This window comes from Natator depressus, chromosome 1, assembly GCF_965152275.1.
Source record: "Natator depressus isolate rNatDep1 chromosome 1, rNatDep2.hap1, whole genome shotgun sequence".
Lineage (NCBI taxonomy): Eukaryota > Metazoa > Chordata > Testudines > Cheloniidae > Natator > Natator depressus.
Window position 1 is genome coordinate 204,195,263 of NC_134234.1, and position 17,763 is coordinate 204,213,025.

The 17,763-nt window shown below is 45.6% G+C and overlaps 1 protein-coding gene across 1 annotated transcript in view; it reads right to left on the reverse strand.

Annotated features, from left to right (window-relative positions):
- The window catches only part of SPICE1 (spindle and centriole associated protein 1), a 34,498-nt gene extending 22,100 nt beyond the window's left edge, over nt 1–12,398 (reverse strand). Inside the window, exons 1-6 of the mRNA XM_074974979.1 lie at nt 12,277–12,398; nt 7,839–7,886; nt 6,211–6,357; nt 4,397–4,499; nt 3,449–3,570; nt 1,540–1,646 (exon numbers count right to left, since the gene is read on the reverse strand). Of these exons, the coding sequence (XP_074831080.1) occupies nt 1,540–1,646; nt 3,449–3,570; nt 4,397–4,499; nt 6,211–6,357; nt 7,839–7,886; nt 12,277–12,369 (620 nt within the window). The 5' untranslated portion in view covers nt 12,370–12,398. The remainder of the gene's footprint in view (nt 1–1,539; nt 1,647–3,448; nt 3,571–4,396; nt 4,500–6,210; nt 6,358–7,838; nt 7,887–12,276) is intronic.
- Between the last annotated feature and the right edge of the window lie 5,365 nt (nt 12,399–17,763).

A 17,763-nucleotide genomic window follows, 5' to 3' on the forward strand; every position in this document is an offset into this window, starting at 1 on the left:
CGTAAATACTAGCCAACCTTATTACTGAGCACATACCTTACACAATGAAACAAATACATGATCTACCCCTTATAACACTCACAAGACAATCTTCTAACCTCCAGTTATTCAACACAAGTACATACGCATGTTTCAGAGAGAGAGAGAGAGAGAAAGATCACTACTGAGAGTTAAAACACAAATAATGGAGGTTGTGATGATGAACGGTGTATATGGAGGATATGATGATATGTTAGCTGTAGTGAGCACATGTTTGCATAAGTTAAGTATGATAGGAATATGCTTAACTTCTTTTCCAGGATTTTGAGTTTTGCATCAGTGGTTAACTCTTCAGTGCAAGAGTTCTGGTCTTTGTTTGGCACATGGAAAAAAAAAGATAAGGTCTGCTATGATCTCTTATCTCCCCTGTTCTTCTTTCCTCCACCTCCAACTTTTTCACCTCTATGACTAATACTGAGGCTTCTGACGCACTTTCTATCTCTAATACAGCCATCTGTGCCAATGACCCCATTCCCTTCCAACTCCTGATCTCCCTCAGTCCTTTCCTCTACAGATACAAACATGCTGTCGTCATCATCCTCCACCCCCAAAAGACAATCCCCAAATTTCAACTGCCTCTGACTACTACCCCTCCCTTCTATCCTTCACATGAGGTAACAGTACATACCATATGAAACTGTTACCTCAAGTTCCAAACTCCATCCTTGATCCCCCGCAGTCTTCCTTCTAGCCTCTTCACTACAGTGAAACAGCTCTTAAAGTCTAACAGACTCTTCTTAGCCAAGTCCAAAGGTCTCTACTCCATCCTCATCATTCTTGACATTTCCTTTGCTTCTGACATGGTTGATCACACCTTTCTTCTTGATATATTATCTGTTCTGGACTCACAGTGCAGTTCTCTTCTGATTCTCCTATTTGATCATGCCTGCCATGTCTGTCAACAGGCCCTTCTCTTCCAATCTCTTGCAGTCCACTGGGGTCCCACAGAGTCCTGTTCTTAGCCTGCCCTCTTTTCCCTTTACACACTCTCCTTGCTGGGTCCTCTTAATTACTATTAAGGTTTCAACTACCAATCCAATTCCACAAGTCAACCTATTATTTGTACTGAGATAGTGCCTAGAGGTCCAAATCAGGAATGGGAGCCCACTGCACTCTGCACTGTCCATACAACTGAAAGAAGACCCCTGTCCCCAAGTAGCTTACAATGCAAATATGAGACAGTGGGGTGGGGGGGAGGGAGAACACAAGGTAACAATGAGACTATTATGGTAACTGTAATAAATATCAGTCACAGCTCACCAAGTGCCCAGTCACTGCCAAGTGTTTTGTAGGCATCATGGGAGAGGTGAGTTTTAAGGAGAGATGTGAAGGAGGATATATCATAATAGCTTTGTGGATATTTATGGGGAGCAACTCCTGTGCATAAGAGATAGCGATGGGAGAAAGCACAAAGGTGTTTGGACATCTGATAGTGCTATTAAAATACTATGGACAAGAAACCTTACGATAGTGGACTGACAGACAGAAACACACACTGACCTGTTTGTGTCAATGTTGGACTTGAAGTGCAAAGACACATCCTGTTCATTCACACTGCCCTCTGACTGACAGTTGGAGGAACCTTCCCCTTCTACTTCATTGAGAGCCTGTCTCAGAAAAACACAAGACATCTCAAAAGTTACATGACAGCAATTTAAACCCACCCTTCAGAAAGGAAAAAAATAAAATAGTTCACTGGAAACACTTCCCAGAAAACAAGTCTCTTTATTGTAGTTCCCCACCTCTAAAATATGGACAAAAATACTCGCATCTTACAGAGAAGACAGGAAATAAATTCATTAATGTTTGTGAAGCACTGGGATACTACAGTGATGAGTACTCTAGAAAAGACCACAGGAAATGAATACTTCAGTATTCAATGCTTTGTTTGGTTGTGTACAGTAAGGCAAGGGCCGCACAATGACTGAGGGTAAAAAATATTGAACAGCTGCCTCATTTCCTTAGTGGCGGCCTTTCTAGCCATCAAATGAGACAGGGATATTGTGGAAAAAACATAACATATGGTCATGTAATTAAGTGGAAAAATTAATACTGCCACAACAACTAAATTCTAGTATTTCCTAAGTTTTGAAAGATTCACTTTGCAATCTAAACATTCTTTTAATGTAGGTTATATATAAAAACCCACACATAAATTGCATTTCCAGCACATGCATAAAAAAGTGACATAATGCAATGAAAAGGATGATATTTCATTGTGCACATAACTTAGGAAAGTCAATTCAGAATTAAGATCTCCTGCAGTAACCAGAATTTTGCCCTGTGTATGCTGTACAACAGGATCTTTGGGCAGGATTTTCAAAAGAGCAGAAGAGAGTTGGACACCCAAATCTCACTGAAATTCAATGGTGATTGGGCACCTGCCTCCCTTAGCTTCTCTGGAAAGCCCAGACTTTCAACCTATCATACAACTCACATGCAGCGATACAATATGCTACATAGATAAATCCTAGGCCACAGCAAAAAATGCAAATAATGAATGCCTTCATTTAAAAAGAACCCAGTCTGACTGGCAGAGCAGTCCTGAACTCAGTTTAGGATATTATGTATTTGTACAAGGTGCTACAGCGTAAATATTAGTACAGAATCATAACAGGAAGATTACACTTATGGTAGATATGACACTTTCATGCCAAGACCCTATTTTCTGTCATTTGTAACTTTTCAGAAAAGTAGCCCTTTGGGATGAAGTCTCTTATCCTTGTTCTCAACGTCAAGTTAATATTTTTGGTATGATTTCAGATATCAGTTATCTGAGGGGGGAAAAGCACATTAAAGTTATTCAAATTTTTCTTGTCTAAAGCAAAAATGATTTTGTTTTAAAAGTTCAAACTTGCAATTTATGCAGGTTCTGCTATGGTTACAAAAAAAAACTAGTTAACAGTTAGACTTAAGTGAACATCAAAAGAACACTCTGAATGCAGTCAGTGAAATAGCCACATACAGAGATATCACTGCACTGAAATAAAGGCATCTGAGTATCTCTCAATGTGTGTGCATTCAGCTAAATGTCAGGGAAATTAGTTCCAGATTTAATCACTTCTACTTTTACTTTAAGAACTAAAACACAAATGAAACCATGTTAATGCAACATCAAAGTTGATGCTTTTTGTACAAAAAGGTCAGGAAATCCAAAGTCAGGGTTCCCAAAGCAACCCAAAATATATTATTTTCTGCATAATATATGTAGTTTTATCTCTGTATGCAGTGTTAAACATAAGTTATAATAATATATACACTATACACAAAAGACCTGATTTAGGATAGCTTAGGAACCTTAATTTTGGATTCCTGACTTTCACGCAAGTGAAGACATAGCCACAGAACTCCGCATTGAAAACGTCGTTTACTTGCATTTACTATACAGTCCATATAAAGAGTACATTACCTGGGGATCCATGATAGATTCACTAAGGATGGAAAGCTGTGTGGGAGGATCACTTTTTTGTACAATGGGACCTTGAGAGGATTCCAGGTCACAATAAGGAGCCATTGTTACATTAGGGAAACCTAGAGTAGACAGAGGAAGACAGGAAGTCATAATACTCAAAGGGCTACTTAGCTGATAAACCATTATCTCAGGAGAAACCAGGTCCAAAGTCCTATCACTATCTCAGGACTTCTGTACCATAAATTAAGCCCCTTTTGTCTCTGAGATATATCACACAAGGGGAGATGAACGTCACTCCTGAGTAACCCTAGTGGCCAGCCACAAAGTCACACTACATACTGGGTGGAGGGTTAGGGTTGCCACTGTACATACTGATGTAATCAGAGAAACGTGCACATGCACAGAGGAACATACGGTCATTACAAGTGAAAGAGAAATGGCAATCCACAGAAAAGAGATGAATGAAACTGCAGAGCCCACCATTCTCTCTGGTGAGAAGGGCCAATAGGTTTTGGATTCTCGATCAAGAGCAAGCAAGAGAGACCCTCATTCATCCACTGACAAAGCTCCAAGGGCACCCAGGACTATGCATCAGAGGCATTCAGGAGTGAGACCACAAGAACTGCCATAATGGATCAGATTCTGAGGTCTATCTAATCCAGTACCCAGATGCTTCAGAGGAAGGTATAAAGAACCCTGCAGTAGCAAGGTGTGCGATAACTGCCCCTCACATTAGGTGTCATCCTGATCTGTAATAGTTAGGCAGAGCTGGTTCTCCTTTGTACTATGTTAAGGGAACCAACTATGCTATGCTAACTAACCAGATCAACCAAACAATCTGAGCTAAACCAAATTACCCAGTCTACAACTTTGTGAAATTAGACAAAATTTGTAAAAAGTGTGGTAATCTTAAATGAACTGCCTTACACAAATTAGATGGTTTACCTGTATGCCTGCGAGGAGCATCGCCAAACAGGTCTTTCACCACAGCCATGGCTTGATCAGATCTCTCCAACACATCCTGCAGCTGATACTGATCAGAGAGAATCTGAAGGCACAGCACAGGAGACACTTCATACCATCATATACAAACGGATTTCCCAAAAAACCAGGATAAATACATGGATTATGGAAAGGGATTTTGGTATCATTATCCTTAACAGAATAGCCGACTATCATAGTTCTGGGGTTAACTCTGCCTCTGCCCCTTCCATGGTCTGCTCACAAGCACCACTTTAGTCTCAGGTCCCCAGCTGTCACGTCTATATGGGCTGGGACCCATGTCCCTCTCCCTTCAGATTGGGGATTTAAGCTTGCGGTCCCCATGCAGTTCGTGGTGATTATCCCAGCAGATCAGACTTTAGTCTGGCACCTGCAATTTGTTTTCTTTCAAGGGAAAACATCAGGAATAGGAGTGGCCAGCCAGCTTTCACAAAACACAATATATGTATTTTAAGACAAAAGCATTACTGAGACAACATATAATAAAAACACCTACACACACTAAGATTACCAAGTGTCGCCTTCTTCCATGTGTAGACTCTGGCAGGTTCTAGTCCTTCAAACCCTTCCAGCAGGGTTTGCCTTTTTGATTACAATTCCACGTCAGTTTCTGGATCAAAGTGAGGGATACCTAACCAGTTCAGGCTGACCCTTTATACGACAAGCTCTTTCCTTGTCCTCTTGAACCCAGTCTCAGCCTACATAGGCAACTCCCCCCAGAAGGTGGTACTTCTCTAGAGTTGTTTACCTGTCCTGGCAGCTGCAGTAATTACCCTCCACTGATGTAATTCTTAGGGGAAACTTGGTAACCCTCCACCATGAAGCTAACATACAATCCCTAGCTCACACACTTTTATAGATACAAGAACTTGTGACTAATCCCATGGCCCACAGCAACTGGCACATCTCAAATAACCATGCTGCAGGGAATTACTGGCTGTTTGAATCAGGGGAAATCATTTAATTGAGTGAGAAGCTATTGCCTCCGGACTGGAGTCAGATAGTGCTGCTGCAGTCAGAACTCAAAAGCTGGTTAAGTAGTAATATTACATAGTGTTTAAGGCAGGCCCAGATAGTGAGGGACAGAATTAAATTCCAAATTTAGGAACACCAGATCACCGGCTAGTGCTTACAGCTCCTCAACCCGTTTTGTCAATTTTCTTTCCCTTCCCCCCACCAGCCTTCCTGCCCCTCTTTTTTACACTCCCCTTCTTGCTGGCCTCCTTTCTTCTGGTTAAATACAATCATTGCAGGTACAGAGGTTCCCCAGACACAAGAACCTTAGCATTTCCACTAAACAATGGAGTCCATGGTGTGTGTGAGGGGGAGAAAGAGACAAGCACAGGATACATCGCCCTTTCACAGCTTGGAATTTAGAACTGCAAGGATCCCTGCACAGCAGCATTCAAAAAATGGCTGGGGCCAAGGCATGGGCAGGGGCCAGGAGTAAGATCTGATACCATGTAGACCACGTGATCACGTCTCCTTGGGGCTTGGGTGCCTGTTAACCATGGAGCCTACTCCAACCAATGTTCTGCAGTAGCTGAAAGAAGAACACCTAGGGGTGAGCGATTCTGTACATCAGCCAAGCTTGATTATTCAGCCAGGCAGTGGATTTCGACCTACAGGCAGGAACAATTTTCCATTTTGCTACAAGTCCTTCATAGCAAAGGAGATGAGGAAGAAGATGCAAAGTGCTAGTTTCATGCTCCTGGCAAATTAAAAACGTGTGTTGAAAGTCCAGACGTAGCTCTTACCTCTCGCATGAGGGCCAGCTTCCTTTTCTCTAGGGAATCAGGAGCCCCCTGCCTCTGCTTCTTCCATTTTCTCTTCAGTGCTCTCTCTTGTAGCTCCACGTGCACCAGTGCTTTGTTCTTTGACTTGTGTATCTCATGACGCCGCACCTATGCGAGCATGGAAGAGAATTTGGTTCAAATCTAAGGGACGTGCTAAGGCAGTGGTTCTCAACCAGGGTTCTGGGGACCCCTGGGGGGCCACGAGCAAGTTTCAGGGGGTCCGCCAAGCATGGCTGGCATTAGACTCACTAGGGCCCAGGGCAGAAAGCCAAAGCCAAAGCCTTGACACGCAGGACTGCAGCCCAGGGCCCCGAGCCTCACCACCCAGGGCCGAAGCCAAAGCCTGAACAATTTAGCTTTACGGTGCCCCCTGTGGTGTATGGCCCCAGGCAACTACCCTGCTTGCTACATCCTAATGGTGGGCCTGGCTTTTATATGCAGAAAAACAGCTGCAGTGGCACAGCTGGGCCATGGAGTTTTTATAGCATGTTGAGGGGGTCTAAAAAAAAAAAAAAAAAGAAAGGTTGAGAACCCCTGAGCTAAGGCACTCTTCCAAGCAGCAGGGAAACTGCCAGTGGGCTCTCTGGATCTACCAATTTATGCATTGGGTACAGTGAAGTCAAACCACATGTTGGTGATGCCGGTCATGTCACCATCTATGAATGGCAACTGCAATCACAGAGTCGACCATTCCGTGAAGAACAAAAGTTTAAGTTACCTCACAGAGCAAAGGGAAGGGGGCAATGTATGGGTTCCCATCTGCCCTACATTACTGAAACAGCAGCAACAGCTGTATCCAACAGTCACAGAAATACTGTCACCCAGAACACTGAAAACAAGGCAAAATGCATTGTCTGATTCAGCACTGCTGTTGAGTATCAATATCTCCACCCCCTGAATGGGATGCATGTATCCAATTCAGATTAATAGCACATTTAATGTATTAGATTCTCACAGGCCTCCAAGCACCCTGATTAGAGAATAATTAAGTTATAGAATTTAGAAAGAGAGAAAGACTTATGTCATCAAAACTAGCCTCCTCACAAGAGATATAATCCTAAATGAGCACAACACTATACTATATGTTAGTGCTGTCAGCTGGATGGAATTGAACTCATACTTTGTGAAGAATAGCAGCTCTACATAGCAGGAATAGCAGCAGTGGTGTGAACCTGTTCAACCCCCTGCAAGAATTAAGGAAATGCCAAGACTAAAGAACATATTTTTCAGCCCTTTCTTCAGTGAAGATGCTGCAGGTTAAACTTATCTATTGGAAGGTTTTCTTTTCCCCCATTATCCCATGTTGGAAAACATTCTAGAGGGATCCACTGGAAAATATATCAGAATATTGGTTAAAATAAGCTGGTTTAAGGAGACGTTAAGCAGATGGACACTGCTAAAAGAAGGAGTTGTGCATATAGTTATTGGGGGTAAAAAGCTACATTTAAAAAAGGTTTCGGTGGGTAGGGAAGGGAGATTAAGATGTTATAAACAAAACACCCCATATAAATAAAATGAAATATCTGCCCCAGATTACCAAGTAGATTGACCAGCTATGGAATAGAGGTAATGACAGATTTTTGACTTACCATGTCTTCAGGAGTTGCACGATGCACTGTTAAATCATGGACAGTGCTCTGCAAAAAGAAACAAGAGAACACAAATGCAAACACAGAGGTGGAATCAGGCACTGATGTTTCAATACCCTATTGATTTGCTCTTTAAGTTACGAAAATAATAAGTGCTCCAAGTTTAGAGACGTGTCTATTGATAAATAGAACAGAGATGGCATAGATCACTTTACAGTTCTACACAATATTCCATCAAAAAAACTATGTTAAAAGAACATTAATTTTGCATTCAAAAGTCAGGCAATGATAGTGTGGAATCCTAACTCTGCCCCCTTGGGTGCATACATCATGACACAATCTTTAATTATGTGATGATCACATATTACTTCTCAAAAGGAAGAGAGGGAGGATGGACCAATTTTAAGGCACTAGCATAGGATTTGGTTTCAAGTCCCTGTTCTGCCAGACTTCTTGTGTGACATTGGGCAAAATACTTAGCCACCCTGTCTCGGTTCTTTATCTATAAAGTGGGGATAATACCTCACAGAGGTGTTGTAAGGATAAATACTCTAAAGGTTGTGAGGTGTTCAGATACTACAGTGATGGTGCCCATAAGAATACTTAGGATAGAAATAATACAATATTTTTCCCCCTACAAGCTCACATACATGTGTATGCCAGAGAGTCACTCTATACAAGATGCACAGTAAATGAGCCAAGTGCTTCATTTAGCCTACACTTTTCTGACTGTGCAGGCAAGATCCAGGATACTCTATAGCAAATGACTTCTACTTCAAGGTCCCTGGCTTTCAATGATGCTTTGGAGCAGCAGGCTGAAAATCCTGCAGCACCTTCAGATAAGATAAAAGATGGATGTGTTCATTTTCATATTTAATTAAATGAAAACCATCAGTATGATAATCCTTGTAGAATTTAAGTTTTCAGCGTGCTGCAGAACTGTGTGTTGAAAACTCAATTTCATTTGTAGAAGTTGTCCAGGGTGCATGCGAAAAGAAATTGACAATGATGGCAGTGGATTGGGGAGCAGCAGGGCCTTTTTGTACCTAGGGAGCAGGTTTTGTATTTTAGCACAAGCCTATTCATTGAATATTCCTCCACCAGTGATGAGCAGTGAAAAGAGTTTTAAATGTCAACACTGATATTACCACTGGTAGATTTCAAAGTCAATACCTTGTTTCTGTCTAAGGTTTATGCAGCGTGTAATAAATGAGGCAGTTCATTTTGTTATTGTTTCTAGCTGTCTACATACTGACACAGCACAGCATCAGTAACACACTGTTCACTTTTGGACAGTTCTTTTTACAGCCATAAGGCACGTACACACAGGGCCCAATTCACCATTAACCTATGTGTCTAATCCTCATAGTTCAAAGTCAGTCATGGAATTTTACACCTACTTCACATTGGTGTAGACAGCTATAGAAAACAGAATGAATGCCTCTCTCTCTTTTTTTCAGTACAGAAGCTTAGATTCTGGTGCAGGGGGTGGACCACGAAGTACAAACTGTGACCATGAAGTAAAACAGGACCCTGTGTATTACAGAAACAGCAAATTATATAATATTGTATTTCTATAACTTTTTGTAAGGTGAAGCTTATACAGCGCATGGTGAATGGAGTAATGGATCCTCAGTGAGAATTATCTACCTATCAAATGTTAACCTGTGTATGCAGATCTGACTAGAGGATTATAGATTCCAAGGCCAGAAGGGAGCATTGTGAACATCTAGTCTAACCTTTTGAATAACTCAGGCCATAGAACTTCCCCAAAATAATTCATAGAGCAGATTTTTGAGAAAATCACCCAAGCTTGATTTAAAAGTAATCAGAGATAGAGAATCCACCCCAACCCTTGGTAAACTGTTCTAATGGTTAATTACCCTCACTTTAAAAAATGTGTCTTATTTCCAATTGAATTTGTCTTCCAGCCATTGGATTGTGTTATACTCTTCTTCGCTATATTGAGCAGACCATTATTAAATATTTAATACCCAGGTACAGAGACTGTAAGCAAGTCAACCCTTAACCTTCTCTTTGTTAAACTAAATAGATTGAGCTCTTTGAGTCTACCATTATACAGCTTGTTTTCTAATCCTTTAATGAATCATTCTTGTTGCTTTTCTTTGAATCCTCTCCAGTTTATCAACATTCTTCTTGAATTCTGGGCACCAAAACTGGACACAGGACTCCAGCAGCAGTCACACTAGTTTCAAATATAGAGGTAAAATAATCTACTCCTACTCAAGATTCCCATGTTTATGCGTTCAAAGATGGCATTAGCTCTTTTGGCAACAGCATCACATTGGGAGTTCATGTTTAGGTGATTATTCACAACCCCCACATCTTTTCAGAGTTACTGCTTCCCAAGGTAGAGTCCCCATTCTGTCAGTATGACCCACATTCGTTGTTCCTAGAGGTATACATTTACATTTAACTGTATTAAAACATATATTGTTTGCTTGCACCCAGTTTAGTGGTCACTTCTGTTTAAACACAAAAAACTATGCTCTTTCTACATCCAGATGATTTGGTGCTGAACTGTTTTATCCCAAATTTTCCCAAAATTTCAACTTGGGGACAGAGCCCTGAAAACTTTCAGCCTGGAAGGTGAATTTTTTGAACAATTATAAACAGCCAGCTGACGAGAGAGGCAGAGACTGGAAGTGCTAATACTCGTGCAATCTTAAAGAAAGATGTCACTTGCCCATGAGCTGTAAGAGAGCACCTTAAAATGAATGCCCGTGGAATAGTCTCTTCAAGTCTATGCATTCCAATACCAGACAGATTTGTATCACAAATTTGACAGATTTCAGAAAGTCGGGGAACTGAATAGATTAAATTACAATGAACAGATTATAGGTTTGAGCCTTCATTCACTAGAATCCAACAGGGCCAGCTCCACTGAGTTCAGGCATTGGAAGAGACAAACGTCTACCTTGGCTAAACCAGAAAGGCTTTGTCTAGACTAGGATTTAAAGGTGTGATGTTAGTTGACAAATTTTTAAACTTTAGTGTAGACAGGGTCCACTGCATTTAATGTAAACTTAACTGCTCAAGTCAAAGCCTGTGGTCTCCCTACTTATCACATTCTAATATCACACCTTAAATAGTAGGTCTAGACTATACTCTAGATATACTGGTATAGCTAAACTGCCAGACCCCCTAGTACAGACGCAGCTTAAGGAGTTTTTCTGTCAGCACAGTAGCACCAGACATGAGCTATGCTGACAGAAGCACTCTTTACTCCTGGGGGAATTCTGCACCACTGCACATGTGCAGAATTTATGTCCCCCACAGATTTCTTTGCTTCCCCGCAGAAAAATGACTGATGGGGAAGCAAAGTGAAACCACAAGAGCGGTCCTGCGACCCTTCCCAGCAGTATGTTTCAGGTGCCAAGAGCAGCTGGCAGAGAGGTAAATCACTGTGGGGAAGGGAGTGGGACTGGCGAAGACCCCGCTGGTGGCTCCTACCCTGTGCCAGGCTCAGCTGCTAGTTCTGGCTGGGCTGGGGAGGACAGGACTTCCTCTTCCCCTGCACGGCATCCAGGACTGGGTCAGACCCATCCCCAGATTTCTCCCCCAGCTGCAGTAAGATCTGCCAATTCCATCCTGCCCCCACTTCCTGCAGCCATCACTCCTCAGCTGGGCAGAAAGCTGTTCCCACATCTGCCCAACCGCCATGCATCCAGCCGCCATCATACTCGACCCTCCCGCCGAGCCCCACTCCCCCTGCACCTGGGACCACCCTGCCGAGCCACCCACACGCAGAACCCCACTCGGCTGAGCCCCAACCAGCTGCATCTGGACCTTTTTTTGACATCAGATTTTTAATTGTTTTGGTGCAGAATGCCCGCAGGAGTCTACCCCCCGGGGGGGGGGGCTTTGCCAGCGTAGCTAGGTTGGCGAGTGGCTGTGGTGTTTCCACGCCCCAGACAGACACAGCTGGGCCAACAAAACCTTGTGGCGTAGAGCTGGCCACAGGGTACGCCAGGGGCACAGCCCCTTCAAGGGAGAGGGCTCATCAGCGGGGGGCAGCCACCGGGCGCAGGAAGAAAAGGACACGGAAGGGGGAACCGCAGCCAGGCTGCCCATCAGCGCCGGGCCGGGCACAGGCTGGCAGGGGACGGCAGCCTCCACTGGGGGGCCGGGCCGGAGCCGGGGCTCACCCAGCTCGCACGCGCGGCAGGGCGGGCTGGGGGGAGGCGGGGCACCGGCACCGGGGCTCGTCTGCCCGCCTCTCCGGAGCCCGCCCCTCGCAGCTCGCACCCTCGGTGCCCAACCAGCGCAGGAGCCCGCGTCCCCCGGCTGCCATCACCCGGCCCCCTGCGGCCCCAGGCCCCCCGCACCCCGGCTGCGATGGGCGCGGCCCCCCCGTGCCTCAGTTTCCCCCGCGCCTCAGTTTCCCCCGCTGTACCGGGCGGGGGGCTCCACTCACATCCCAGTCCCGCTCGGCCGCCGGCGGCTTCTTCTTCGCCTTCGGCGGCTTCTTCCCCGGGGCGCGGGGCCGCGCCACCCGCACCAGGGACATCGCGGGCCGGGCAAGCGGCAGGACCCGGAGGGGGCGGGGCCGGAAGCGCAGGGGCTCGAGCCGCTGCCGTTAGAGGCCGGCCTGACCCCGCCCCCAGGCCGCTCCCGCCCGTCACCAGGGAAACCCCGCCCCGGCCACCGGGCCCCGCCCCCGAGCATGAGGCAACCCAGCCCCGCCCCCCCTGCACATCACGGACCCCACCCATACCCCTCCCTGCCCCACTGATCCCCCCGCTCCCATACTACCTACTGTCTTAGTGTACCTGCACCCCACTGACCCCCCCAGGCATAGTAGCCATTGCTCCACTCTACCCCCCATATACCCCACTGCCCCCCCACCCATACTACCCACTCTCCCAGTGTACCCCCAGCTCTCAGTAATCATCCACCCCACTGTCCCCATATACCCCGCACTGCCACCCCAACAAGCCGCTGTTTTCCACTGCCCTCACAACCCTCATTAATCTTACCCATTTCCCCCACCGCATTCTGGCCGATCATACTGCCCTTAATGTGCCCCGGTCCCCATTGATCCTCCCCAACTGGCCCAATACACCCCACCCTGACTGATCCTCTCACTCCCTCTCCACCCTCATTCCTTCCCACAGTCACCTCACTGCTCCTCACCCAAACCACCAGCCCCCTCTGTACCCCCCAAAGATCTTCCTCGCTGCCCCCACCCCTCACTGCCCCCCAATGTTCCCCCACTGTTCCCAGACCACCGCCCTGCCCCCATTCCCCATCACCCCCTCTCCATGTTCACTGTGAGGGCATAAGAAGCAAAGTTCTAAGGGGAAGTCTCCATTGCAGTTAGACATCTGTGGCTGGCCCATGCCAGCTGACTCAGGCTCATGGGGCTCCAGCTTAGGAGCTGTTTCATTGCGGTGTAGACCAGTGGTTTTCAACCTTTTTTTCATTTGCAGACCCTTAAAATTTTTGAATGGAGGTGCGGACCCCTTTGGAAATTCAAAGTGTGGTCCGTGGACCCCCTACCATAGAAGTCTTAGGGCTTGTCTACACTATAAAATTAGGTTGACTTAATTTAGATTGACCTACAATCACCACAGTAATTCAATGGGCTCTTGGTGTCCACACGATCTTCCTTCTGCCAGTGGAGCCCATCCTCACTAGGAGCACTTGCAGTGCACTGACTGAAGTGGGGCATTGTGGGGCACTTACAGTTGAGTGGGGGGGGCACTGACAGCCACATGGGGCTCACAGTTGTAGTTCCCCATCCGCTCTGGATGGGGAACTCCTCCCACGCTCAATTTCACAGCACAGAGCCTATCAGCAGTGAAATTGCTCAGAGCAGCCACACTCTTACAGCTCTGGGAGCTCCCTGGGGAGCTGAGAGCCCTGGCTCTCAGCACCCAGCAGCCGGGCTTGGAGTGAGGAGCCTGGGCAGCAGCCCAGCGGGAGCCCACAGGGCTCCCAGGAGGGAGAGGGGAACCGGGGCAGCAGCCTGCTGGGAGCAGGTAGCCCGGGGAACAGCCAAACTCTAGCTGGAGCCAACATCCTTAGCTGTGAGCTAGGTGCAGGGTTCACAGCAGGGAACCTACCAGACTTTCTTGTCAATTTCAGGGCTTTAGTCAGCAGCCCATGTAAGTAATGCAGTGGCTACACAGACACTGCGTCGCCCTAACTATACAGACATAAGCCCTATGCCTTTGGTGCTTTACATCGACCTAACTCTGTAGTGTAGACCGAGCCTTAGACAGAAAACTGACTGAACAGAATTCAAATAAAAATGCTGCGTGTGTTTGGCACAGCATTTGATGCCGCATGAGAAAGGGCACTAAACTGTGGGCTTCTATGGTAACAACAACACTTCCTGGTTTTGACCTGTAGGTGGGGGTATTCACCTATTTTTGATTGATCAGAGAACCAGAATGCATTTTCAAAATCACCTTTCGCTAGGGTTGCCAGTTGTGGTTGGATATATTCCTGGAGGTTTCATCACATGACATAATCTTTCATTAAAGATTAATTTTTAATTCCTGGAGAGTCCAGGACAATCTTGGAGGGTTGGCTACCCTACCTTTCACTGACAACCTTAGACATACCACAGGTTGAAAACAACTTGTGTAGATGTTGGAGCTGGGACTGCGGCCCCAGCTCTGGGACCATCCCACCTCGCAGGGTCCTAGAGCTTGGGCTCCAGCCCGGGCCTGGACATCTACATGGTAGTTAAACAGCCCCTTAGCCCGAGTCAGCTGGCACAGGCCAGCTGTGGGTTTTTAATTGCATTGTAGACATACTCTTGCCCAAATACTCAAACAGCTCCTCTACCTAGCATACACAGACAGCTTCTGGTTTGCTGGCAGGGAAATGCTGATACCACAAGCCTGAGGACTCAGAGGCTCGTTACAACTGATTTGTTGAGAAAGGAGCTGTTGTGCTTTAATGGAGCTCAACACTGGGGGGCTATTTCGAGAGGGTATGGGAGAACCATCTCCAAAGTTATCCAGAAAAACAGATGGAAGGATAAGAATATAAAGAATGAAGCCAGAGCCATCTGCCATTGTAGGCGTGCCATTGAGCACTTGAAGAAACATGTAAAAGGGGCCAACCAAAAGAATCCCTCTGTCAAACAGTTGGGCTTGTCTATACATAAAAATTAATCAGGAATAAAGTAGGGTATGAATTTCAGGTATATATTTCACATATGTATTGTTAGAGGTTGACAGTGTAACCAAACAGAAAAAAGAAAAGGAGTACTTGTGGCACCTTAGAGACTAACCAGTTTATTTGAGCATGAGCTTTCGTTAGCTACAGCTCACTTCATCGGATGCATAGCATATCGTGGAAACTGCAGAAGACATTATATACACACAGAGACCATGAAACAAAACTTCCTCCCACCCCACTGTCCTGCTGCTAACAGCTTATCTAAAGTGATCATCAAGTGATCATCAAGGAAGGCCATTTCCAGCACAAATCAAGGTTTTCTCACTCTTCCCCCCCACACACACACACACAGACACACATACAAACTCACTCTCCTGCTGGTAATAGCCCATCCCTCTTTGAAACCTCTCTTTATAATGCGCATGATAATCAAGGTGGGTCATTTCCAGCACTAATCCAGGTTTTCTCACCCCCCCCCCCCCCCCACACACACACACCCCCTCCAAAAACCACACACAAACTCACTCTCCTGCTGGCAATAGCTCATCTTACAATGTGCACAGCAATAATCCAAGTTTAACCAGAACGTCTTGGGGGGGGGTTTGTAGGAAAAAAACAAGGGGAGATAGGCTACCTTGCATAATGACTTAGCCACTCCCAGTCTCTATTCAAGCCCAAATTAATAGTATCCAATTTGCAAATGAATTCCAATTCAGCAGTTTCTCGCTGGAGTCTGGATTTGAAGTTTTTTGCTTTAAGATAGCGACCCTCATGTCTGTGATTGCGTGACCAGAGAGACTGAAGTGTTCTCCGACTGGTTTATGAATGTTATAATTCTTAACATCTGATTTGTGTCCATTTATTCTTTTACGTAGAGACTGTCCAGTTTGACCAATGTACATGGCAGAGGGGCATTGCTGGCACATGATGGCATATATCACATTGGTGGATGTGCAGGTGAACGAGCCTCTGATAGTGTGGCTGATGTTGTTAGGCCCTGTGATGGTGTCCCCTGAATAGATATGTGGGCACAGTTGGCAACGGGCTTTGTTGCAAGGATAGGTTCTTGGGTTAGTGGTTCTGTTTGTGTGGTATGTGGTTGTTGGTGAGTATTCGCTTCAGGTTGGGGGGCTGTCTGTAGGCAATGTGGGGGGGGGGGAAGAGTGAGAAAACCTTGATTTGTGCTGGAAATGGCCTTCCTTGATGATCACTTGATGATCACTTTAGATAAGCTGTTAGCAGCAGGACAGTGGGGTGGGAGGAAGTTTTGTTTCATGGTCTCTGTGTGTATATAATGTCTTCTGCAGTTTCCATGATATGCTATGCATCCGATGAAGTGAGCTGTAGCTCACGAAAGCTCATGCTCAAATAAACTGGTTAGTCTCTAAGGTGCCACAAGTACTCCTTTTCTTTTTTCTTTTTACGAATACAGACTAACACGGCTGTTACTCTGAAACCTGTAACCAAACAGTTCCTGTCTAACGCTGTATTCTGTTAATTCAGAGATCACAATCAGAATCATAGAATATCAGGGTTGGAAGGGACCTCAGGAGGTCATCTACTCCAACCCCCTGCTTGAAGCAGGACCAATCCCCAATCAAATCATCCCAGCCAGGGCTTTGTCAAGCCTGATCTTAAAAACTTCTAAGGAAGGAGATTCTACCACCTCCCTAGGTAACGCATTCCAGTGTTTCACCACCCTCCTAGTGAAAAAGTTTTTCCTAATATCCAACCTAAACCTTCCACACTGCAACTTGAGACCATTACTCCTTGTCCTGTCCTCTTCTACTACTGAGAATAGTCTAGAACCATCCTCTCTGGAACCACCTCTCAGATAGTTGAAAGCAGCTATCAAATCCCCCCTCATTCTTCTCTTCTGCAGACTAAACAATCCCAGTTCCCTCAGACTCTCCTCATAAATCATGTGTTCCAGACCCCTAATCATTTTTGTTGCCCTTCTCTGGACTCTCTCCAATTTATCAAGGAGATGTTAACATTTAAATGAACTGTGAATGTAATGATATCACTGTCTTCATTTCTCTTTTTTCACCATCAACCTCAGCCTGGACCAGTCCACACAAGAGATCCACTTCCTGGACACTATGGTGCTAATAAGGGATGGTCACATAAACATCACCCTATACCGGAAACCTTCTGACCGCTATTCCTACCTACATGCCTCCAGCTTTCATCCAGACCACACCACACGATCCATTGTCTACAGCCAAGCTCTACGATACAACCACATTTGCTCCAACCCCTCAGACAGAGACAAACACTTACAAGATCTCTATCAAGCATTCTTACAACTACAATACCCACCTGCTGAAGTGAAGAAACAGATTGACAGAGCCAGAAGAGTACCCAGAAGTCACCTACTACAGGACAGGCCCAACAAAGAAAGTAACAGAATGCCACTAGCCATCACCTTCAGCCCCCAACTAAAACCTCTCCAACGCATCATCAAGGATCTACAACCTATCCTGAAGGATGACCCATCACTCTCACAGATCTTGGGAGACAGGCCAGTCCTTGCTTACAGACAGCCCCCCAACCTGAAACAAATACTCACCAGCAACCACACACCACACAACAGAACCACTAACCCAGGAACCTATCCTTGCAACAAAGCCCGTTGCCAACTGTGTCCACATATCTATTCAGGGGACATCATCATAGGGCCTAATCACATCAGCCACACTATCAGAGGCTCGTTCACCTGCACATCTACCAATGTGATATATGCCATCATGTGCCAGCAATGCCC